Source organism: Monopterus albus, unplaced genomic scaffold (assembly GCF_001952655.1).
Source record: "Monopterus albus unplaced genomic scaffold, M_albus_1.0 scaffold231.1, whole genome shotgun sequence".
Taxonomy (NCBI): Eukaryota; Metazoa; Chordata; class Actinopteri; order Synbranchiformes; family Synbranchidae; genus Monopterus; species Monopterus albus.
This window is the reverse complement of record NW_018128111.1, coordinates 429,026-453,566: the sequence shown is the minus strand read 5'-3', so window position 1 is coordinate 453,566 and position 24,541 is coordinate 429,026. Positions and strand designations below refer to the sequence as shown.

Sequence of the window (24,541 nt, the reverse complement as noted above, 5' to 3'; positions counted from 1 at the left end):
TAATATATTTACGAGGTATGTATCCACAAAAAACAGAAAACACCCAAAATAGGCAGTTTGTGTTTCTCTAAATGTGTTCTTTCTTGCATTAAGGAAACTTTAATATCATTAGAATTAAAAATTCAAAAACAAAACTGCAAAGCTTAGCTGTCTCACAGCCGTGCTCATGTCAGATGTTCGTCGTCTGGTTCTCCGAGACCAGAAGCCCCACAGTCAGGAGTCCAAAAGCACCAGGGCGGTGCGGCCAGGCTGCTGCACTCCAAGAGACAGGAAAAAAAAGTCCCAAATAGGAAAAAAAAAAAAAAATTGCTTCATCACTGATGAAGAAAATAAACAGGAAAAACAAGCAAAACCCTCCAAACCGTTGTTTTCTCAACAACCACAGCATCAAACTCTCCAGGATCAGGTCTGGAGTGAACAAGTCTGTCAAGTTGGTGGTACTGAGTGGGGGTGTGAGGGGAGGCCGGTCACAGGTCCACAAAAGGTGTCGTCGTGCAACAAAAGAAGCCTGAAGATTAAATCAAAAAGAAAGCAGAACCAGTGGCAGGCGTCCTCCCGGGGATTGTTAGGCTGTCAGTAGAGGTCACGCTAGGTACTGCTGCAGTGCCGTCTTCGCCCTAAGCAAGACACACACACACACTCTGCTCAGCCATTTATGAAATGTTTGATGAGAGGTTGCTGTGATTTGCTACTGTGGCCCACCTGTCGCTAAGGTTGGAGTCAGAGGCCTGGGTGAGTTTGTGCAGAATGTCCACAAAGCCCATCTCCCTCAGCTTGTCCTGACGCTCCTGAGAACCTGATGTCACACAGAAAGCAGAGCAACGTTCATTCAGTCCAACATCTACAGTACAACCCAACTTTAGCTTTGTGCTAACTGAACTGTTCTGAAGTTTTCTGAGTTCCTCTTTGTAACTTCTTTAAGCATTTAAAGCCCCTGAATCTCAGTGTTTTGCAGACAAGCTCACTTTGCTCTGAAAGATTCACCTCATTATCCAGCGCAGACAACGCATGATTCTTGTTGTTCTAAACTGAGCAGGTGGTGTGGATGGTTTGGAGGTTTTCTCAAGGTGTGTTCACTTTATCACAGCAAAACAGCTTGTGTGTGCCTGTTCCGTGACCGTGCATGTTCCACGACAGCTTTGTGAAGGATGTCAGTGAAGCAATGACAGAGCTACAACACACAGGACCTGAGACAAGTTGGGTCCAAATTCTGCTCAACCTAACCAAGCCGGGTTTTGTTTTACTGCCTGTCTGTCTGTCTCAGTCTGTGTGTCAGTATGTTCAGTACCAAATGGACCCGAGTGTGCACAGTATCATGTGAAAGGAAGGATGAGGCCTGGGAACTGCTGGCTCTGATAAGGGAACTAAAGTCGAGCCTACGAGATTTCTGCTGTTAAATGATAGTTCTCTGGAATTTGATTCCCAGAAGTTAAGCCCATTGGAACATTTGTCTATTGATCACTCAGTCGGCTGCAGAATGTTTTATCGCTGGTGCAGGTGGTGAAACTAGGATGTTACATTATGTGGATGAATGTCTCTGAAATGTATAAGAAATTGTTTTTAGTTCCTATGACTTTACATTTGTTCTGAGGACCTCATTATACCGCTGCTCTTTTCTACCACAGCTGCATGTTAACTGATCTAACTGAATGAAAAGGCTTCAAGCTGCTGCGTGTCTCTCTCTATTCAGGTCACTCACAATTTGGATCCGGTCTAATTATCTTCAGGTCAGGTCTGCTTACTCTCGAGTCTGCCTGGGATCAGGTCTCTCTAGTTTGAAACTTAATTTATGCCCGTCAGGTTCAGGTAAGTTTCCCACAAGACAGTTTTAGGTCAGGTCCAAAAGACAGGATCTACTTCTTCCCTTTGTCATATAATACTTAGGCACATACTGTAAATACCTATGGGTTTTGGACTGGACCCTTGGGCTCTTGGACTGTTTTTCACCATTTGTTGACATTTATTGACCTAACAATTAAAAAAATAAAATAAAAAAATCTGCAAATTAATTGATAATGGAAAAAAAAAAAATCAGCCCTCCTCTCTTCCCCTTCCTTCCTTTATTGATCCTTCCAGTTGTGTGATGTGTCCCCTACCGTCCTCCTCGTTCCAGATAAGGTTCGAGATGCAGAAAGTGGCAGCGAGCTGCAGCTTCACATTCGAATGCCCCTGTGGTAACAAGCAAAAGTTACAAGTGAGAAAAACAGAACAAAAGCCTCAATACGATGTCAAACTGCTATGAAACGGGTAACAGTGTAGTGTTCAGTTGTGCAACAAACTGCAAACATTTCATCTGATCAACAGAGAACAAGGCTGAGCTGCGTTATGCAAAGTACCATGTAGTATTTGATTTTTTGGAGCATGTCGTCATTGGTCATGATGAGTTCCTTGGCCGTGTTTCCATCGGCAATGTTTGCTAGAATGCACAGCGTCTGACAGAAAAGAATCATTAGTGTTACATTAGTGCTGTTATTTGAACATTTTGCTCTTTGTGATTCAGGGCAACAAAAACTAGACTGCCAACGGATTCTCCCTGATGTGCTTCCTGCTCTACAAATACCACCGAATAAACACTGATCCCAGATGGATAGCCTATAATATGTGCTGGGTGTTAAAATGACTCTGCAGTGCAGGTTTCTCATGTAGCTGTGGATCTGGAAAGCATTTGTAAGCATGAAGCCAGAGGAGAGCTCACCTGTTCTTTGACCTCTATACTGTGCTCTGCTTCCAGGATGAGGGTCACTGCCTGCATGATCTGCTTCCCATGAGAGCTCATGATCTGGTCAATGTGCTGATGATGTGACAAGTCAGGAGCAGACAGAAAGCAGGAGCGAGTCAGTATGTATACTGTAGTTTAGATTCCTGGACAGTGTATTCCATGTCACGTATTCATGTCTACAGAGAAGGTGAGAATGTATGGAGGCTGGTGCGAAGGGCAGTTAGTACAACCTTCTTGTGAGCCACAGGAAAGCCCACATGGGACATCACTGAATCAACCTGCAAGCCAATGCAGTCTATATACATTCACTGGCTGCTATATTGGGTACAGTATGTACAGACCTATCATAGCACTGAAACCTACAGGGAGGCTGCTTTACTCCTGTAGGTGTTTTTGTGCACACGCTTGAATGTTTTAATGAGATGGAGCCAGACAATACCAGAGGGTCTATCATTAGCTGCGGTTACATGGACATTAGAGAGTCCAACTTAACCGTTTACATGGACACTGATCACCGCTTTACATGCTCAAAGCATTCCTTCAGAACAACCTTTCTGACATGTGCAAAGTGGTTCCACCTGCGTTATGTTGTCATCGGTGTTTGCTAGCACTACATGTAAACAACCCGTTAGCTAACCATGGTGGCTGCGTAATCATTCACTTTGACCATCTTTATTGTTCCAAAAAATGGCAGGATATTTTGCTGGGCTGTCATTTTTATTAGTTAACGACACAGCTATACTGCATTGCTGAAATGCTACCACTCCGTTTGTTTTGACTGGTTTTCTTGCAAAGACACAGCTTTACTGATGACTGGCTCTTTACTCTGTACATCAGGAGTTTAACCAGTGGTCTGTAGCCCCATGCTGGTCCATGAAGGCACTGCATGTAGTCCCTGACCATGCATTCAATATAACGTTTCATTGTAGGACTTATTTTTTTATTTTTGTTTTAAACTAATTCCCATGTATTACTGTTTGTGAATAATCAGATTCATACAGATATGTACAATTTACAGTAGAAATGCCAAGATGACTTTCAGGATTACAATAGTAACCATCTGCTCTATCCACCCCACAACAGTGGTCCTCAGGCTACTTTCTAGTCAGAATGGTGGTTCCTGGGTCACAATTTAGTTGAAAACCCCTGATGTATATGAATATCAGCTGGAGTATGTGAACATTCTTTATCATCACTTGGAGTAAAAGGGGAAAAAACAGAGGGAGAGCATCATTTTGCTGCACTCTCGCTCAGGCAGCACTACACCTACAGTATGGCCACACATCAGTTTGTTTTGCTGAGGCCATGTTTCTGTCCTTGGGAATCACTTACTGTTACCCTACATATGGCAAACATGAGCAGAAAGGATACATTTATTCCAACAAGACAGGCGATCAGATCAAATGTTCGCATGGCTAATATTTTCCTACTGAACAGATTATCAAAGGTTTACACCTCCCCTCTTATTCCAACTGAAAATTCTCTCCAATAGGGCAGGATCAGGCCACTCTGTTCTGACTGAATTGGCTACACAATACTTATGTAAGGATGTTAAAATTGTGGTAAAGAGGAAAAAAGGGGGTTTACACTAAAGTTGATCATATATTGAAGTCGGTTCTGTCTTATCACCAGTACTTCAATGATCTGTACATTCTGCACATTCAAAGCTATTATTTTATTGTCCAAACAATATGGACACAAGACAGCACCCATGTGAAGCTTTCATTTACTGGGCAATAATGGTTTTTTTGTTTGTTTTTTAAGTCTCTTATCACATGTGTGTGTGTGTGTGTGTGTGTGTGTGTGTGTGTGTGCGCCTCACCGGACGTGTTGACAGCAGATTGCGCAGCAAACCAAGGGTCTTCATGAGTACATTGGTGTCGGGGTCTGACAGCAGGCGGAACAACTGTTCTGTACCCAAGCACCGAACTATCTCCACCTTCACCTTCTGATCTGCCTGGAACGCCATGTTCTTAACACACAAATGTTTTGTACTGAAGTGAAACGATCTGGCAGAATAACTTTGGGTGTGACAATGTCAAAATCAACTGACATCACTTTTAACCAAGAACTTTATATGGACTACTTTAAACATGGCACAGTAGATAGTGAGAGCTGTGCAGGGGATTGGAGACAAGTAAAGAACAAGATCAATTGATAAATTTATAATATCTAAACATGCACAACCCCTGAAACACAGTCACAAGTTCACTGATCTTTGCGAAGCCTTGTTGGTCATATAAAGCCTGAATTGTAAAAGGAGTCTGTCAAGATAAGGTTTAACGGTGCAGTGTGTAAGATCTAGAAAGTTTCATTAGCAGAAATGGGCTATAGTATGCATAATTATGTTTTCATTAATGTGTGATCACCAGAAAATAAGAACTGTTGCATTTTATTTAGCTTAGAATGAGCACAAATCTACTGGACAACAGCAGAAATCCCATTTTTATTGATTTTCCTTGGCTCTACAGCTGACTCAATCAGGTTGCTTTGAGTTTCACTTTCACTTTCACCCTGTGTAGAGCAGAGACAAATCAATACATCCATAGGCTACATAAATAAGGGATTTCTTCCTGACAAGCCTACATGAAAACTATTTTTGTCCAGCACATTTGTGCTGTCTGTCTGCCTGGTGAAGACCCTTTCTCCTGCCAACAGACAGACAACCGTTTTGATGACAAAGACACAACATGCGGCTCACGACGCACTTTTCAATGTGGATTCAGTTTTTTGCAGTAAAGTTAAACTAAATTCAAGTTTTGCTTTGAAAGTTTTAGGCAGAACATGGCCAGTGTTGGGTAACCCGCTGCAGTCAAGTGAGCTGCTGTTAGCTTTGGCTTGGTCAAGGCAGCTGCACAATTTGTCCTACAGTTATGTTAATCCCTGTGAGGGCTGTTAAATACATGCTAAACGTGGCAATCTCAAACCCTGCCGCTAGATGTCACTAAATCTCACATACTGCACCTTTAAAATCCTCTTCTTACCATAAGAGCCCAGATTCCATTGACCCTCAGTGCAGGACTGTCACTTTGGGTCAGGCTGCATAGTAATTCAATCACCCCTGACTCCAGGATGGGCTGCAGACACACACAGTAACATATACTTAATACTGAATGGCAATAGCTGAGGTTTTGACCACTCAGGGGCAGCAGAAACAAGCTGTCAACACTATACTGACATGTTGATCTTTCTAGTTGATATGGTAATGAGGTTAGCAAATAGCTGTAGTTGTTTTTAGGGTGGGTTCACATTAGAGACCCAGGCCCAGAACTGAATACACTTGACCCCAAAGTCCAGTTCATTTTGATCAGTGTAAACACAAGGGTACCAGAATCGGGCACCATGCCCAAGTCTGTTTGAAGAGGTGGTCTCAAGCATGATTCATGTGTACGGTCCACGGGACATGTGAACGCAACCATGCTTAAACATGGAAGTGGGCTGCTATGTTATACTGTAACTATCCGACTCTTTCAGATAACAAACATGGCTGCGAAAAGATCTCTCTGGATTGACAAAGTAAAATGCTTGCATGAAATTTGAGCCAACAAAAACATACAAAGACAAGTGAATACTACACACAAAAACTATGAAATTTAAGGAAGTATTCGCCAACAGTTATCTCCCAACCGGAGGGTTGGAGGTTCGAATCACGGTGCCTGCAGTCCACACGTTGAAGTGTTCTTGGGCAAGACACTGAACCACAAGCTGCCCCCGATGGTTAGAGCCATTGGTGTGAGTTGGCACCGCAGATGGCTGCCATCAGTTCTGTACCGGAAACAAATTCCTTGTGTGTCTAACATGCTTTGCCAAATAAAGGTGATTATCTTTATCCTTTTTCTTGGTGGATTGCAAACCAGCCATGTGCATACTGCTACCACCTGTATCGACTGTGTACATACGCAAACGTGCTGGGGCATGGAACAATGTTTCTAATGTGAAAGCAGACCTGTGGGGGAGAAATATTGCTTGGGCATGGCACAAAACAATCATGCCTAATGTGAAAACCCTCTTAAGTCTCCACCACTTCTGGGGGGAAGTTTCTGGCTCTTTAGCTGCTAAATGCTCCACTCTATTCACCAGCTTGTCTTAGACTGTGTCTGTCTGCTGTTTGCTACTGAGCAGGTTGTGGAAAGCGGCTGTTTAGAGCATCTTCTCTGCTACAAAATACAACAGTAAAGGTGCTGGCCAGACAGCTACACAATAAGCTAAAATTTGCTGAGGGGCGCTGCAGATTCTCTATAGGTTCATCGCTACGACTAACGTCAGATATTTTTATAAAAATATCGATTAGCCTATAGCCACTTTAGTGGAGTACAACCTCATTACTCTAAGTACATGTGTATGAGAAGGTGTGTGAGTGTGTACCTCTTTGCTGGGTGAGAACTCCAGTAGTAAATTGCATAGTGTAGAGGATGCCATGACCAGGACTTCATCTGGGGCATTCTGCAACAACTACGTACAGCAGCAGCACACCAGGTTACTTCATAGGCATTTACTTATTTTCACATTCACACAGCTGTGCACATGCCAAGTAAAGGGACAAGTATCCAAATACAATTTCTGCTCTAAGAAGTACAGAAATGGGATTTGCTGCGTGGGCTAAGTAAAATATTGTCACAGGATTTCCTTCAAACTCCACTGACCTTCATGAGGGGCTTCCACACAGCGTGGTCGTGGAAGCTGGTCCTCAGCTGCTGCACCGATCGTGAAAGACTGTGAAGGCACCTAGACAAAACCAAACAAAAACACATAAGTGAGAGTTTAGTCACAGTTACATGTTATTTAGTAGAAATTCAGCCAGTTAAAAGTTGAATGCATCATTCAGATTTGAGACTATTATAAAACTGTGACAAATGTAAAATCCTTGGTACTGTATGGGGACTAGAGGGTGGACGCCCAAATCTAAATGTAGAAATCATGTTCAGGCAGGATTCAGTCACGTAGGTCAAACTTTACACTAAATAGGCATAACTATATTTGTGTTCAGTGGTGTGGCCAAAATTCTAGTTAGTTCATTTCAAAGTGCCAATTCACAACAACATTCATCTCAGGGCACTTTACATTAAAAGGTCTAGACATTACACTTTTATAAGGAAAACCCAACAAATCTGACTATCCAAACAAATATTCGGCTGAAGCACTTAATTGTCTGCTTTGTTCAGGGGAGACTTGACATTTTGACTCATCAGAGTCAAGCACGAGGGATGCACTGCGTCAGGTTTGGACAGAAATTTTTTTATCCCAATCACTATTCTAAAGGAGACTAGAGCAGGCGACAAGTCAAACCAATGTTGGTGCCATCATCAGTGTAGTAAGAGACTTGCTTTGCACTGTACCTGACAGCTGCTAAACGGACTTTAATGCTCGATTCTGATAATCCGCTGACTATTCTGTCCATCATGTTCTCTGTCTCTGTGATCTGAAGAAACAATGAAAACAGGATGGATCCGAATATAAACATGTACAAAATTAAGCATGCAAACCAAATTACACCCAAGGAAAGGTCACCTTTTTGCGGATGTCCTCATCGTTTGAGCCTAACGAGGCATAAAGTTTGAAAGCAGCTTGTCTCAGCTCGTGTGCATGTTTCAGGTCATGGTCCAGCTGCAGTGACAGACAGGGCAGAGAGAGTAAACTGATGCACAAGGTCAGCAAGTGACATCTTTAAAACTGATGGATGCCTGACCCACCCTTTTGATGTCAGTGATGGCTGACACAGAGCTGGGGTATTTGAAGTAGTCAGCCAGCATGGCCACCAGGTGGTCAGTGGTGCTGGCAATCCTCTGCAGCTCGACATCGGGCTCCATCAGGTAGGCCAGTGTCTCTGCACCCTCCACCCTCTCCTCAAGCAGATGCTCTTTACTGCACATTCGCACGAGGCATGGCAGCGTCTGGATTAAAAACAGGTCAGAGGCCATTAAATAAAGTGGTGCCACTAATATAATGTGCTAATGATAACTTAAAAAGACCAGCTGAATAGGTCTCAGAAAAACCTGACCTTTAGGACTATGCAGCTGTCATCTGTCCTGATGGCACCTGCTCGACACATGTATGTTAAACTGGGACAGAAGAAGAAGACAGCACATTTGAAGGAAAAATATACAGCAAATAGTCATATTAATAATGAATAATAGTTCGTGTGGGTTTATGCAACTCACCATTTGCCTGCTGTTAGCTGCATTTCAATGGGCTGATCCCTTTGCATCATTCTGACAAATACCTGAGAAAGCAGCTCGCCATCCACCAGCACTGGCAATAACAACAACAGACAAAGTCAGAGACGAGACGAGACGAGACGAGACGAGAAAAGACAAGAAGAAAAATTTCCTTACCATTCACCAGTGTCACTGAGACCTGAGTGTTCTCATAGGCCAGGACTGAGAAACACTTTAACGCCTGCATCCGGACCTGGAGAGGCAGTAAGGGTGGAAGGAGAAAAATGACATACAGATGTAACTACTGAGCACTAAAGAGTGTATCATCCAACTGGGTAAACAGACACACTCAGCAAGAGTAGGGCATATACCTTATAAGAGGGTGAATTAAGCAGAGGGGCAATGTTCTGGATAGCACCATGGTTGAAAAGAACCGTCTGGTGCTCTGGGGTCTGGAGACAACAAATGTCCAGGTAACAATGAATCCTGGTCTGGCTACAAGTGTGATTCACTCTGTTGTACTTGTGTGTGAACAAATACCAACAAATACCTTACAACAGTGGGAGAAGATCTGTGTGATGTACTCCTGCGTTCTTTGTGAGCGGCTCAATAGAGACATCAGGTGGGGAATCACAGTGGGGTCCTAAAAACAAAGAACACGTACTTGTAATAAACAATAAACTTAAATCTTTACATTTACATAATATGTAATTACAGGAACTTGTTATTAAATGCCTGCCAGGCTGATACGTGAGGTCTTAAGCAGAATCTGTCCAAGACAACCTACAGTATAGAGCAGCTGCACAGGGGTGACAGGACTGATGAAAACCGTTCTGAGGCATCGAAGACAAGCTTCAATGAAGATCAGATCTGGACACAGGAGACCTACAAGCACAAAACACAGGCACAGTACTGCATAGGTCTGTCTCTCTTCAAGTCACCAAATTTGCTGTCCTGTACAGTAAATATATGCATGTATGGTCAAGGTGTTTGTTCTCCAACCTTGAAGAAGAGCAGGGATGATGTGACAGTCCACCAAGGACTTGATGTTGTTCTCGGTGCCCATGGCCAGGCTGCCTAGCACTACGGCACACTCGGTCCGTAGCTCCAGACTGGATGAGCTCTGCTGGAGCAGGTACAGTAACCTGGAACCAAAAAACAAACACACGCACACTGAAGTTCCCTGTACAATGTGCTAACTAACCTATAAGTTACAGGGAAGATGAACTGAGCAAGCTGTAATTTGTAGCTTTGACAAATAGGAAAGTTTGTTTCCACAGTGGTGTGGTGGGTAGAGCAGTCGTCTCCCAACCAGAAGGTTGAAGGTTCGAATCTGCCTGCAGTCCACGTGTCGAAGTGTCCTTGGGCAAGACACTTGCGCCCCCCCCGCCCCTGACGGCTGGAGCCATCAGTTGAGTTGAGTTCATCAACATGTGGACTGCAGGCACCGTTATCCTATAAGCATTTTGTTTACCGGGTGTACTGATGTACCAGAGGAGGAAGTGGAAAGGTGTGCAGAGATAAGCTTGATTTATGGTTCTGCATTAATTCTACAACGTACCTACGGTGTTGGTAACATAGCCTCATCCCCTAGGCCGTAGCCTGACGTGCACCTCTCCAGAAATTTAACTGCACATCATGGCGACGCGGGCAACAACAACTGTGATTGGTTACATCACATTTTCTCATTCATGTCCCTCAGTGGCCGGATAAGCACGGAAAATCCCCCTCATTCTGCCTCAGTTGGTTCAATGCTCATACAGACCATCTCCTCCAAGGTCTTCTCTCTTATCTGTGTTGCAGTCATTTCAGTACAAATAACTGCTGTTCCACAACAATTAGTGTTAACTCCAATATGACCTACTCCGTTTGTCACCTTATAAATGCTCACAGTGGCGTAGACCACTTAATGTAACCTATGGCTTAGGCTCTGTGTAGATTTAACACAGAACTGTAAACCATGATATATACTGTACCTGGGCACAGCTCCAAGGACAATCAGATTGGCCTTCTGCTTGTTGTTTCCTATAACAGCATTCTTCATGTCACTGTGAAGTCAGGCATGTACACACACACAGATGATTACCTTCTCAGTAATGCATTTGAAGTACCTTTAATAGGCTTCACTATAATGACTAACAACATCTATATGTGGATACAGCGTACTTCATCCCAGTTTACAGTCAGTGTACTGATGTACCAGTGTAATATGTACCAATGTACGTGTAGCTACAAGAGAACTAGATGTGAAGTTAGGGAATTAAGAGGTAATAATCTGGGAACTGCATTCTATAGCAAGTACCTGCTCTGATATTAAAGGGTACAGAATGACCTACTGAGCAACAATCCAGCATTTATGTTCCCCTGCTTCACATCTTATTCTTGTTGATATTCTTTTGGAACGAGTCAGAAAAAGTAACTTTGATTCTAAAAGTAAGAAACACGCTTTATGTGCAGCACACTGTATGTCATTAAATATGCATTTCAGCCAGTGGTTTACTCTGATGACAAACTTAGCTAACAGTCAACTGTTGAGAGATTGGTATGGGCAGTATGAAGGCACAGCAGAGGTCATGAGCGACATCATCTAATGTACCATATTATCTTATAGGATACAGAAAGGGCCTGTTCATTTATACTTAATGTATTTAAGCAGCATTTCCTCTGCTCTGCAAGTCCCCCAGATGATATCAAGTAACAGGTGAGCAAAGCTAGTGGAAATCTACAGCTGCAGCAAGCAGTCAAGTCAGTCAGGTGCTTGACTAATGGAGCGGTACAAGTCGCAACCAGAGCTAGTCTCCTGAAATAGTCAGAGTCCAGGTCACCACAGTTGAGACAGAGTGAGAGAGATGACGTTGCACTGGGCAGTAGAATGTGAAATAGATCATCACATGAAAGCCTGTGCATGTAAACACAGGGGTCATGCTTCTACAGACACAGCACCACCACTAATGTTTTCTACAAAATACTTTAAGATCTGTGCGTGATATTTGACCTACTGGAAGAGTGTGAACTTCATTCAACCAGTGCATTTCATTGCAGGATCATCATCAGTGTTTGTCAAGAAAAGAATAAAACCTCTGAGTGTGCTGAAAACACACTGGTTGAATGAAATTTCCACTCTTCCAATAAAACAGCTGGTGAGGTAGCAAAGGCACAGGCTGTTAATTTACTGCACAACAATATTATTTCCTTGCTTGCATAAGTGACAACAACATACATATACAGTATATATTGAGTGCTTGTGGACTTACACGACTCCCTGAAGCACTTTCTGTGGGTCGGGGTCGAACAGTCTGTCAACATAATGGCGGCTAGTGGCAGTGACTTCCTGAAGGAGGACAAATTTAACAAACATTATTGACAAAATTCACTGACAATTTTTCAGTGAGGGATTCTCATGCCTTTCCCTTTCTCTCTTACATATACACAGAAAATGACAAAAATACTGTGCACATTTTAGTGTTGTTTTCATATAAGATCAATTTATCTACAAACTAAATTTAAAAAGCTGAGGGAAGACATTTGTCAGACCATGTGTTAGGAATATTTTGAGATGGAAAATAAAGAATTTTAAGAAAAACTACTAGCAAAACAAACTACTGTATATTAAATCAATCCTTTAATCATAGAACTTTAAAAACTTTTTAAATTACTTGCAGATAATGACACACAGCAGCACCCATGGCAGGACCCTTTAAAAGTTGTCACCTATGGTTCCCAGTGACTGCATGTGACACCAGAAAAACTTTGTTTATACTGTATCACTGACAGCTTTCACCAGAACCTTCCACAAGAGCCCAGAGTAGTAAACCTCTCCCAGCTGACAACAGGCTGCTGCTATTTACTTGTGGTGTCAACAAGCTGCTGACAAGGTGTTCAGCACACTCTAACTCCAAGAAGCTGCTTTTAATAATCTTTTTTTTTTGTATCTGTGTGTGTTTTATCTGTTTCATAGTATGTTTAGCATAAATATTTGCAAATACAACAGTGAAGCTGCTTATGTACCTCAGCCTCACATAATATCATAAGATTAGAATTTGATCCCAACATTAGAGAGTATTTTTTGGGGCGAGGTAAAGTCTATTTCTTGGCCTGCAGCACAGTCTCCTTTCTGGATGTTCCTAATGGGTAGGGGCTTCACCACAGCAATCCAAAGTATGTTCATTTTCATTACGCATCCAACTAACGTTAACTTTCGCTAAGTTACACCTGGCAGCCACGGTCACCTGCTGGAATAAATTACAAAACCATAGTAATTTCTAGTCTTTTGGCTGCTGACAGAGCTAATTTCACGCCACCAAAAACTCCTGTTGAAGTAAGGCTATTTAGGCGCCCAGTACTTCGTTAGCTTAACCGTATGCTAGTGGTTAGCTAACGTTACTTAGCTTAACGTTAAGTTTGCCATCGCGATTAGTAAAATGTAATAATTACGGGCAAATAATATCATATGGTTGGAATAAAACGCGTATTCTTGCAACTTGTTCGCGATTGTGTATTATGTATTCCCTAAACATGTTTGGTTGTTTTCGAAAGTGGTGAAAGCACTCTTACTACAGCCGTTAGCTGCTAACTCATTCCGAGTGACACTGACAGGTATTAGGTTCGTTTGAATTAGTCTTCACAATACACCGACGGGACGAACGGGCATTACCCGCGTGCATCCCTTCACATGTTCAAAGCACCCCCGCCTATCGGGGAGAGATTTGGTTAAAACCAACCTCAACAATAACTACGTAGACGCACCGCTTCAGTGCTACATGTTGCAAAGCCTTTAATTTAGCTTGCAGGCTAATAGAACACCCAAACCTTTCATAGTTTGACAGGTCATGGCTTCATGTGATTACTCAAATTATAATAGCCGCTCGCACTTGGAGTGACCCTTGTATACATTTGGCAATGCTACTTGAAACTATGTGAGTGATACTCACAGATAGCACACTGATGCGGAGAGGGGCCTCCAACAAGCACGACATCTCTCTTCCCCGAATCGAGCGCCCCAATCGGCGCAGCACTTTACAGACACTCCACCCCCCAGAGTAGCTGTGAGTGGCTTTTAAAAAGTAGCTGCACCTCAATCGCTTAGCTCCTCGCTAGCGTTATTATAAAAACAGGTCACTATACTCCACTATAAGCTCGGTTGTAATTAATGCCAGTAGCTATACAACAACATACACCACCGCTAACTTGGCGAGCTGTCTGACAAATACTGAATTTGTCAATGAGGTAAATTTTGTTTATAAATGTGACGTAGATGATGTGTCTAGTTTCGATATAATAATTTGATCAATAAAAACATTTCATGGATACAGGAAAATGGAAAACAATGCACAGTACGTAGCATATACCAAATATATCTATTTATTTACAACATAATAAGTAAACACACAAAAAACGCATTAACGAAATATGAGGTGGAATCTGCTGCCGATGAGCAACAGTGGTTTACTTAAGTTGGTGACGTATCGCGCATGCGCTATGGGCGACAGATCGAGGTGGGAAAATTGTTTCTTTTGTATCTCTTGTGAGTCTAACATAAAAATGATTTTAAGAAACACTTTGTAGGATTACAGCTTATAAAAGCTGACAGACATATTCTTCAGTTATTCGACGCGATAAGTGCACCGTTCGTTTGCCTGTTTTGCTCTGGTATGCTTGTGAGAGTAAAATGTTTGCTGTGGGCTCGAGTCAACACGATGTAACGTTATGGTATCTTAGCTAGCTGGTGCCTACTATGTTTTGATTCTAATTTCATAGGTGCTAATTGTGCGTCGTGGCAGGATCAAATGCTGCGTTCATGTCATGTCGGCAGAATGGGGAAGATGGAAATAGTTCCCATAGGAGCAACTTGGGAGCGTTCACGCAGTAGTCCACGTTGGTGGCTGTCAACAGTGTAGTCTGATGCGATTAAGGCTACTTTGTGTCAGTTACCTGTAACATAATTTTATTGTGTGTTCACACAATAAAATGTGAGTAACGTTTATTCCCAACTGTCAGATTTCTAATGATAGGTTATGCTAATGCTACTGCGTTTTGCACTAACAGTTTGAAACAATTAAATTGCATTTTAAAGTTAGGCAACTTTCGATATGTGGCTAATTTGTCACTTAACCTTTAACATGAACGACATGTCACGAACGCAGCACTAGTACTCGGACTGATTTGGACAAAATATTGCTAAGGATATGTGGTAACGTCACATCAAGTAACATCACCCCAATTTGTCATAATAAAAACTGTGGTCTGGTAGTACCCGGATGTTTTCAAATCAGTAGGAAGCCAAAGACCAAAGCTATTGTGCCACAATACCGGGCGCATCTCTGAATTTTATTATTGAATGTTTTAAAAATGTTGTTCAGGTTAGCATCTGTTCCTTTTACTTTCGTTTCAGTTTACTTTTTCACGAAGGCTTTGATAAATTTATACAATTTATGCATTACAATATGACACCGCTGTGCTAAGCAGTACAATAATTTGAGAAACTGGTTTAGGGCTGAAACAACGCAAAAATCATTTTAGTTGTTGATTAATCAGTTTTCTCAATTAACTAATCAGTCATCTATAAAAGATTAGAAAACAGTTAAAGTTCTTAGCACAATATTCTACTGGTTAAGGTAACTTAAGCAAATATTTTGTTCAATTAACCATTCAAAAATAGTTTATTACAATTTGTGACCAAGTAGAACACAGAAGAACCAGGAACTAATGCTGCAACCATCAGCAAGTAATTGATTAGTTGATCAACAAATGTTTTTGATGATCAAATAATGTCATTTTTAAATAAATGTAAAATATTTGCTATTTCTGCTTTAACAAATATGATGATGTGATGCTTTTCTTTGTAAGGTGAATATGTTATTGGAGGCTTTTAAGGCGTTACCTGGTCAGGCCCCAAACTATATCAGGGACCTTTTAACCCCATACAGTAGGAGCTATTTTGCTCACTCAGATAAGCAGTCTCTGTCTGAGTGGCTGGAATCAGAGAATGGTTGATGCTTTTTCAGTAATTTCCTTTAAAATGACAATTAATTATCAGAATAGTTGCTGATTATTGTTCTGTCCATCAATTAATCGATTGATTGTTTAAGATTTATTGCCACTGCTTCAAACTGTGATTGGTTGTGCCAAGGCCTCAGCATCTTTGTGTGTGGAGAATACAGACTAAACTTCAGTGTGATTTTCTCTGGGAATCTGCAGCTTACCTGTTTGTGCAGCATGAAGATTGCAATCGAAGGCTGTTGCCATGGTGAGCTGGATAAAATCTATGAGACCATTGGCTACCTGGAGAAGAGGGAAGGGGTGAAAGTGGAACTGCTGCTTTGCTGTGGAGACTTTCAAGCAGTGAGAAATGAGAGCGACATGGAGTGCATGGCAGTACCAGTCAAGTACAGAATGATGCAGACCTTTTACAAGTCAGTTGTTTGTTTTTAATGGTTAAAAAAGTGCACAATATGAGTGAGAGCATTTGTAGCTTTAATATTACTGCCTGTGTTGCAGATACTACTCTGGAGAGAAGACAGCTCCGGTGCTGACCATCTTCATTGGAGGGAACCACGAGGCTTCCAACCATCTGCAGGAGCTGCCCTATGGAGGCTGGGTTGCACCCAACATTTATTATCTGGGTAGGAACCTGCAGACAACAGATGTTGATATTCTGCCTACCTGTCTAGCTCTTAGGTTTCTGGCTTGACCATGTGTCCCCAGGTTATGCTGGTGTTATTCGCTACAGAGGGATTAGAATTGGTGGCTTATCCGGAATCTTCAAATTCTGTGACTACAGAAAAGGTGAGTCTTTTGATGTTTCAGTGGCTGAAATAATTCACATTGTGTGGTTTATTTACAAGGAGTGTGTTCTGTTTAAGGTCACCATGAATTCCCTCCATACAACCCTGATACGCTTCGAAGTGTTTACCACATCAGAAATATTGAAGTTTTCAAACTAAAACAGGTAAATAACATAAATTCAGCTTGTTCTTTTGTACACAGCTTATTTATGTATCGAAATGTTGTCTGCTGATTCATAAACATTTATTACCTCTTAAGATCCAGATGCCCATAGACATTTTCATGACCCATGACTGGCCTCGTGGCATCTACTACTATGGAAGTACAGAGGAGTTGCTGCGAAAGAAGAGGTTTCTGCGTCAGGAAGTGGAGTCCAACACTCTGGGAAATCCTGCTGCTGAGGAGCTCCTCACACACCTCCAGCCCACCTACTGGTTCTCTGCTCATCTTCATGTGAAATTTGCCGCTGTTATGCAGCATCAGGTGAGAGTGATAGTTTTCTGTAGCTCACTGTATTGCTGCTTCACTTTAGCTTGTGGTCTTGGTATTTCTGGGTACCAATCAAATCTACTATTGTTAAACCAACTCACTGAATTCTCTTGTATTTAGCCTAAAGATAACGCTGCCCCACGTGTAACCAAATTCCTGTCTCTGGATAAATGTCTGCCCTATAGGGAATTTTTACAGGTGAGAGAAAGTTCTCTTGATTATATATACAAAGGTCACAGTCTGCAGCATATGGGGTGATAATTCTAAGCAATGATATTTATACTTGTGTTGCAGATTGTGGATGTTCCAGAGAGACCAGGCTCATCAGAGGGTCTTGAGTATGATCCCGAATGGCTTGCTATTCTGAAGGCCACCAACAGTCTACAGAGGACCACTCCTCATCCCTGGAACCCCCCAGAGAATAATGGCCTGCATCAACGGTACCCAGATAATCAAACATCCACCTCTATGCAGATATTTGGACACTCCCAAACCAGTGACATATTGTTTTGATTTCTGAATTGAAAAGAAGTAAATGCAACCCCTGCAGCAACCAGACATTAAAAAACAAGCCTTTCTTCTAGTTATAATGCACCTTTTTTTAATGAACTTAAACAATTAAATGTTAATAGTGACATGTAAAAGTTTGAGCTCTCAGGTGCCTGAACAAGTGTAAGATCGCAGGCAGATCCAGTGCAGTCAGATGAAAGAGTGCACCCAAGTACCAACTATAGACAAAAACAGGCATTTGTGAGTTTAACTGGTTGAAAGGCCGTCTTAGCAGTCTGGTGATAACACTAAAAGACAACCAGCTTCTCACTAGGTTATGCGTTTGTTTCCACTGCGCTTCGCCCACTTTGAAGGTGCAAACCAGGAGCTAAATTTCAGCACCCCTCAGGAGGTAGTAGTAAAATTGAGTTCCAGGAAAGTTGCACTCCTTCCACAGGGTGCTCACAGAGTGGTCACCCGTGATTGGTTAAATATCACCATCTTCGCACCTTAACCTTTAGGAATACAAGCACGATGTGTAAACACACTCACTAGTTTAGAGGTAAACAATGACTTCTCTCATTGGTTTAGAGGTAAAACGATGACTTCAGTGAGTGAACAGCAGGCAACGTGGTGAAGACATCACTTTGACAATTTTATGTTCTGCTTGTTCAACAGCTGTTTGATAAATTCAAATTTTATTTGTATAGCGCCAAATCACAACAAAAGTCATCTCAGGACACTTTACAAAGTAAGGTCTAGACCTTACTGTTATCACTATTATTACATAGGGAAAACCCAACAAATCCCCCTTAGAAGCATAGGAAGAGAGGAGAGGGGAGAGAAACTCAGAGCATCATGGGGCCCCCCAGCAGCCTAGACCTATAGCAGCATAACTAAAGGAGGGCTCAGGGTCACCTCCAGCCCTAACTATAAGCTTTATCAAAAAGGAAAGTCTTAAGTCTAATCTTAAAGGTAGAGACGGTGTCCACCTCTCGAACTGAGACTGGGAGTTGGTTCCATAGGAGAGGAGTTTGATAGCTAAAGGCTCTGCCTCCCATTCTGCTTTTGTGGACTCTAGGGACCACAAGTAAACCTGCACTCTGAGAGCGAAGTGCTCTGTTAGGATGATAAGGCTCTATGAGGTCTTTAAGATACGATGGAGCCTTGTCATTAAGGGCTTTGTATGTTAGGAGAAGGATTTTAAATTCTATTCTGAATTTTACAGGGAGCCAGTGGAGAGAAGCTAATATGGGAGAGATATGATCTCTCTTGCTAGTTCCTGTCAGTACTCTGGCTGCAGCATTTTGGATTAACTGATTAAATTGCTAATACAGTCTGTGCTCATTAGGTTCCCACTGCAGAAACGCAGGTTTTGTCATAATTCCAGCTGAACCTGTTCTTGTAATCAAACTGGTATAGTTATCAAGAGATTCACTAATATTGAGCAGCACATATAAGAGTAAAGTTACTCCAGAAAAGGACAGATGTGGTGGTTTTCTCAAGGTTTCAGTTTTACTGTAATCATCAGGAGCAGGCACAGGTGACAAGGAAACAGCTGATGCATTCTAGGTGTTCCAGCTGATTGATCAGGTGATGATGTTTATAGGTCTACACAGCATGTGATATTCAGCTACAACACAAATTCGCACAGAGTGATCACAACATTGTCCAAACAAATTTAGTTCTTTGGAGGCTTTACTGTTTGAGGAGAATGTACACATTAGCCGCTATGGGCAGTTATGGTTTGGCAACATTTAGATGTTGAACATTACTCAGTATAGTATAGGTACTCAGTATACACAGACAGTTTGTGCAGCGATTAGTTACATACAGGTGAGGAAATAAAGGCTCAGACAGTGCAGGTCCAAAAGATAGCAATACAAAAATACCACAGAGCGCAGTGGAAACAGTAACTAACAAATAAATCAAATTCATGTTTTAAGATTTTTTTTTTTTTAAAGATGTTACATAGTAACAGTTCATGCTGTTTTGATGATATTCTGTAACATCAGGTGGGACTTCAGAGCTTCAGAGGCAGATATGATGCAGGTGGTGGAGGACCTCAGCGGTGATCTTGTCATTCCAGACAACTTTAGCAGGACCGTGCCACCCTATGACCCGGGCAGACCCCAGCCCCAGTCGGCCCCCAGCTACATCATCAATCCTCAGACAACTGAGCTGTGTGCCACGCTAGGTCTCACAGACATCTACGCCCAGGTTGGGCAGGGAGATGATGAACGGCGGCAAGGTCAGAGTAGCACCGGAGGGGAAGAGGAGGAGGATGAAGATGGAAATAGTGGAGGAAGTGTGGACGAGCACAGTGAGTATCCGACTGACACCTCAGGGTTATCGAGTTCACTGAATCCCGATGAGATCACATTAGAGGATGAGTGGATAGAAGAGGAGGCAGAGCTAAAACCAGCAGCAGTAGAAGACGAACTCCCTCAGGTCCCCATGGGTGAATTCCACACCCCCAGCCACATGGTTCTGCCGGCGCCCAAATATGTGTCGCCCATTCACCTGTCCACCCTAATGAACCTGCCACCTCCCTCCCACTCGACCCCAGCAGCTGACCGCACTCTCTATGGAGCAGCAAGGGAGGGGCCCAGGGAGGGGCTCAGGGAGGGCGGTGAAGAGGATGCCACTGCTGCACGCACCTTAAAACGTACCAGTGATGAGACTGGCAATCCTGGCAGCAGAGGTACGACTCCCAGAATCAAACGCAGGAACCAGGTCATCTATACAGCAGTGGAGGATGAGTGTCAGGATTAGACGTCAGGGTGAGGTGAGGACTCATTCCAGCCAGGACAGAGTGTACAGTTCTTCACTGGTTACATATATATCAATTTGCAAAACTTGCAAAACATTTTACACAGCTTCCCATGAGTTATACAAAGTGTAGCTCTTAAAATACCCCCAAAACAGACTGTACATGTCCAGAGTGTGAGGGAATTACAGCTGTGAAAATGCTTTTGTTAAAATGTAAACATCTTTTTTAAATATTTTAACCAAACCAAGAATATTTTAGAAAACGGATTTTTGAGTTTCATTTAATTTTTTGTACATGTTACTTCAAGACAAGAGCAGTGATTGAAGTGCTGGAGAATTAAAATAACCTTTTATAAAACGAATAAAGGCCATTGTACACCACTGTGGAGCCACTTGGCAAACAGAACAATAAGAATGTGGCCGTTATTGTCTGAGGCACAAGGCAGGTAAAAGAAAAGCGGCAGCGCCATTCACAGATGTACTGAACACGACAGTGCAGGTGAAAAGTCGTGTTTTAGTGATCTGGCAACTTAATTTTCTACTTGGGTTCACTGAAGAACAAATGAGAGTGTAATTTATTTTATATAGTAAGCCGACGAGCTTGCTATATAAAGTAAGTGTGTGTGTGTGGGGGGTACACTTTAATTAAAATGAAGACAATAATATATAACATACAGTGTATTCAACACAATCCCTTTACATCCATACAAAGAGCCTATGCAGTGTAGCCTAATGACAGGGTTCTGGGTCAGGGAAGCGCACAGAGAAAGCCCCAATCATGATTCGAAGAGAACTGGGAATAGGCACTTCTGTTTTTTTTTTTTTTGTGTGTTTGTGTGTGTCAATTCTTTTATCATTTTCTTCAGCTGAGCCTCGGACAACAGCCATGACTCCGGTTTAAGAGCATCATATTCAGTTAAGAGTCAGTAAAACCATTTACAATCACTGGGATTTCATGTTCACTAACAGCTTCAGGACAAAGGACACAGGAGACTTATTAAGCACAAGACAGGCAGGTTTTCCCCTGCAGGGCATGTTACAGGTTTATTACATTTTCCTTATCCTCCTGTCTTTCACTATGTCCCTAACCCTTCTTCTACAGGCCCCAAATAGATCATGCAGAACTACTTTTGGGATTGAGGGACATGTTTCTGCTACAGATGTAATCCATTCATGTCACTTTATATCAAGTCGCTGTAAAAGCTGCAGCTTGTGATGCTTTCATATCTGTCCTTAGTGAAAATCAACCAAATTTACAGCAATTGTTCATCAAACAAGTAAGTGCTGGGTCAAACATATCTATGGAAAAAAAACAATGCAGAATGAGCAGTCTTATAATAAAAATCCAATGAGGACCTCTGTTAGGATGAACTGTTTGCCTCGCATTCTGAGTCTGAGATTCTACCTGGACAGACAAAGAGGTGCATCAGAGACACTGGAGCATCACTACCAGCAGTCAAAACACCAAATAATAAATGCACACAAACTGGATTATGTTGGGCAAACGGTTCCACGAGTCCTAGCTGGTGTCGGCCAGTGACACCAGACGCCAGGCAAGACACAGAGGGGTGGTGAATTACAATATGTGTCATTATTTACAACAGGATGTGACTGACGGAGGACTAGGGGGAGTTAAAGCAAACAGGTGTGAGCTCTGACAAAGGAGGAGAAGAAAGCAGCCACAACCCAACATTTTTACTTTACACCCTGGTCGTTGTGCCTCCCTTCCTGTCTCGGCCGCTCGTTAGTGTGCGCTGCTCGGTTTACACAATCAAACAAGGCTGTGATTGAAATATTGCTAGGCAGAGTGAAAACTAAAGAAAATACACAATTAGTGCTAAATGCTACTACAGGCGTGCCACATTCTTTATTTTGCTGCCTTCACTACACCTCCTCTTGTTTTGTTTCCAAATGCAGAAGCTCAGTTGTTGGTCAAGAGAGACAGATGTGAAGTACTGTGTCTTTCTCCACCTCCGCTTGCTCTTCCTTTCTTCTTTTTCTCCCCTTTGACTCTCTTTCTGCTTGGGCAGGAGGATAAATGGAGGTTAAGGAGGTGAGTGGGCCACCCCTGTAGGGAGACAGGATGGTTGAAGGGCTGTGGCGGAGTGGATGGTGGAACACTGGCGAGAGCTGTGGAGGTCTAGTTTCCACCACAGCAGGCTCGGGTAGAGTGGGCGTCTGGGTCTTGGAGGTTGACGCCCCGATGTCGTGCTGCGTGTGTGGGGTTCTGAGTGTCTGTTTTTGGCATCTTTTTGGCTGCATTTAGAAGGAAAGTTGACATATTGCCTTTTTTTTTATTAAAAACAAAATCCACTTGTAACTAGAAAGTATTTAGAGATGATAATATCAACCAAAGAGGAAAAAAAATTGGATTATTTCAGGAGAAAATAAACATTCCAAGAGAAATTAGAAGTCTTGGGAAAAGGTAGAAATAGTTGAAAAAGTCGAATTTGATATCTGCAAGGGGGGGGGATCACCAATTGCCAGGAAGAGCTCGTTGACGTTCATGGCCGTCTTAGCAGAGGTCTCCATAAATAGTAAGCCAGTGTCTTCAGCATACGTCTGGGCTTCCTGTGCCACACAGACACATAAATCATCAGCTGTAGCGTGACAAAATAAACGAGGCTGAAGCTGAGAGGATGTGAACTAAGACAATCAGCAGGCACTCTGTAAATCTCTGACCTGTGAAGTGCAGCCTCTGCAATAGAAAAGGTTTGTGTTGTTCAAGGTTTACTTAAATGTAGCAGTCAAGCAACAACTGACTTATAAGGACTTTTCCCAGGAGTGGTAAAAAAAAGTGTTTCGTGTCCAATACGTTCAAGCAAAGTCCTGATTCTCCCTTCTACAGCTGAACCTTAGATGTTTAATATAGTATAAATATCCTCAATGGACAACTTGCATGTGAACCACCCGGTCCACTGCAGTCTCAGTGAAAAGAGGAGGAAGTGCAGTTTCTTTAACATGCACTGGCAACGTATTGCAACAACACAAGCTGAAGCAGCCTTACACAATGTGGCTACCTACAGCAACCACAGTGCCCATCATATTAACTGGGACAAAACAGTTGATGGTCCCAGTGGTGTCAAACCCTAGACTGTAAAGTTGTTGTTCTCTGTACTGGTCTTTGGTACCATGCCTTTAATGACTGGAATGTGGCTACACCCATTCCCCCGAGAGACTCTGAAGTTTTACAACTTATATTTTATATTTTTGACTGTAACTGACAGGTAAATCTTGCCTCTGGGGACCATGGGGGTCTGAGGCCCTGGGACTGTTTCACACTTTATCCAGTTTGGTAATCCAGCCTTTTGGCTGGAGTACCATGTGATGGTTGTTTCGAATGAATGAATTTTGCCATTGTGATCTTGTGTTTGTCATTTGTCCTCAGGTCTCTCTTGTAAAAGAGACCTTGATCTCAGTGAGATTTTAGTGATTGCTGAAGGTAATCAGTTCTGTTTCAGTTCAAGCTGTAGCCCACAAAGAAGGATTGGGAAAGGGGTGTGTTACCTCATACTCTACTAGTCTCTTCTCTGCTAGGTCAGCCTTGTTCCCAGCCAGGGCGATAACAATGTTAGGACTGGCTTGCCTCTGCAGCTCCTTTACCCAGGCCTTGGCTCTCTCAAACGTCTCCTGCACAAACACAACACCAAGGTTAGACACAGCACCAGCACATGTCAGAGGTTGTGGCTGTTGGGCATAAATCACACACACAGGAATTTATTCATCAGTTAAGGGGCAGGCTGCTCAACTCCCTAAGATGATGCAAGCAGATCTGAATAGTATACTGCTATACTATATTGCCAAAAGTATTCACTCACCCATCCAAATCATTGAATTCAGGTGTTCCAACCACTTCCATGGTTACACGTGTATATAATCAAGCACCTAGTCATGCAGACCACTCCTACAAACATTTGTGAAAGAATGGGTCGCTCTCAGGACCTTAGTGAACTCCAACATGGTCAGCGTGGTACCGTGATAGGATGCCACCTGTGCAATAAGTCCAGTCGTGAAATTTCCTCACTACTAAATATTCCACAGTCAACTGTTAGTGGTATTATAACAAAGTGGAAGCGATTGGGAACGACAGCAACTCAGCCATGAAGTGGTAGGCCACGTAAAATCACAGAGC

At 42.5% G+C, this 24,541-nt stretch overlaps 3 protein-coding genes across 8 annotated transcripts in view; 1 reads left to right on the top strand and 2 right to left on the bottom strand.

Moving 5' to 3' along the window:
- Positions 1-17: 17 nt before the first annotated feature.
- On the bottom strand, positions 18-13,888 carry armc8 (armadillo repeat containing 8). The gene is made up of 22 exons (XM_020620032.1): positions 13,806-13,888; positions 12,129-12,205; positions 10,851-10,922; positions 9,877-10,019; positions 9,662-9,759; positions 9,425-9,517; positions 9,246-9,326; positions 9,052-9,127; positions 8,878-8,968; positions 8,718-8,778; positions 8,410-8,610; positions 8,228-8,323; positions 8,056-8,138; positions 7,363-7,444; positions 7,085-7,171; positions 5,704-5,796; positions 4,542-4,691; positions 2,696-2,791; positions 2,337-2,432; positions 2,097-2,169; positions 703-796; positions 18-617 (listed from the first exon to the last, which is right to left on the bottom strand). The coding sequence occupies exons 1-22, from the start codon at positions 13,848-13,850 to the stop codon at positions 584-586; spliced, it is 2,022 nt and encodes a 673-aa protein (XP_020475688.1). The 5' UTR covers positions 13,851-13,888; the 3' UTR covers positions 18-583.
- Positions 12,952-20,821, top strand: dbr1 (debranching RNA lariats 1). Of its 6 annotated transcripts, none has more exons than XM_020620040.1 (9): positions 12,952-13,032; positions 16,072-16,286; positions 16,372-16,496; positions 16,579-16,659; positions 16,737-16,822; positions 16,918-17,142; positions 17,269-17,346; positions 17,443-17,588; positions 19,653-20,821. In XM_020620040.1, exons 2-9 carry the CDS (start codon positions 16,090-16,092, stop codon positions 20,410-20,412), a joined length of 1,698 nt encoding a protein of 565 aa, XP_020475696.1. In that variant the 5' UTR covers positions 12,952-13,032; positions 16,072-16,089; the 3' UTR covers positions 20,413-20,821. The 6 variants fall into 6 exon arrangements, with proteins under 6 accessions (XP_020475696.1, XP_020475697.1, XP_020475693.1 ...); XM_020620041.1 differs by lacking the exon at positions 12,952-13,032 and adding an exon at positions 14,027-14,100; XM_020620037.1 differs by lacking the exon at positions 12,952-13,032 and adding an exon at positions 14,284-14,369.
- Positions 20,822-21,044: 223 nt separating this feature from the next.
- rab5b (RAB5B, member RAS oncogene family) overlaps positions 21,045-24,541 on the bottom strand; it is a gene marked incomplete at its 5' end in the record, with an annotated part of 5,537 nt that continues 2,040 nt past the window's right edge. The window contains 3 exons of the mRNA XM_020620043.1: positions 21,045-22,665; positions 22,887-22,980; positions 23,917-24,039. Of these exons, the coding sequence (XP_020475699.1) occupies positions 22,550-22,665; positions 22,887-22,980; positions 23,917-24,039 (333 nt within the window). The remainder of the gene's footprint in view (positions 22,666-22,886; positions 22,981-23,916; positions 24,040-24,541) is intronic.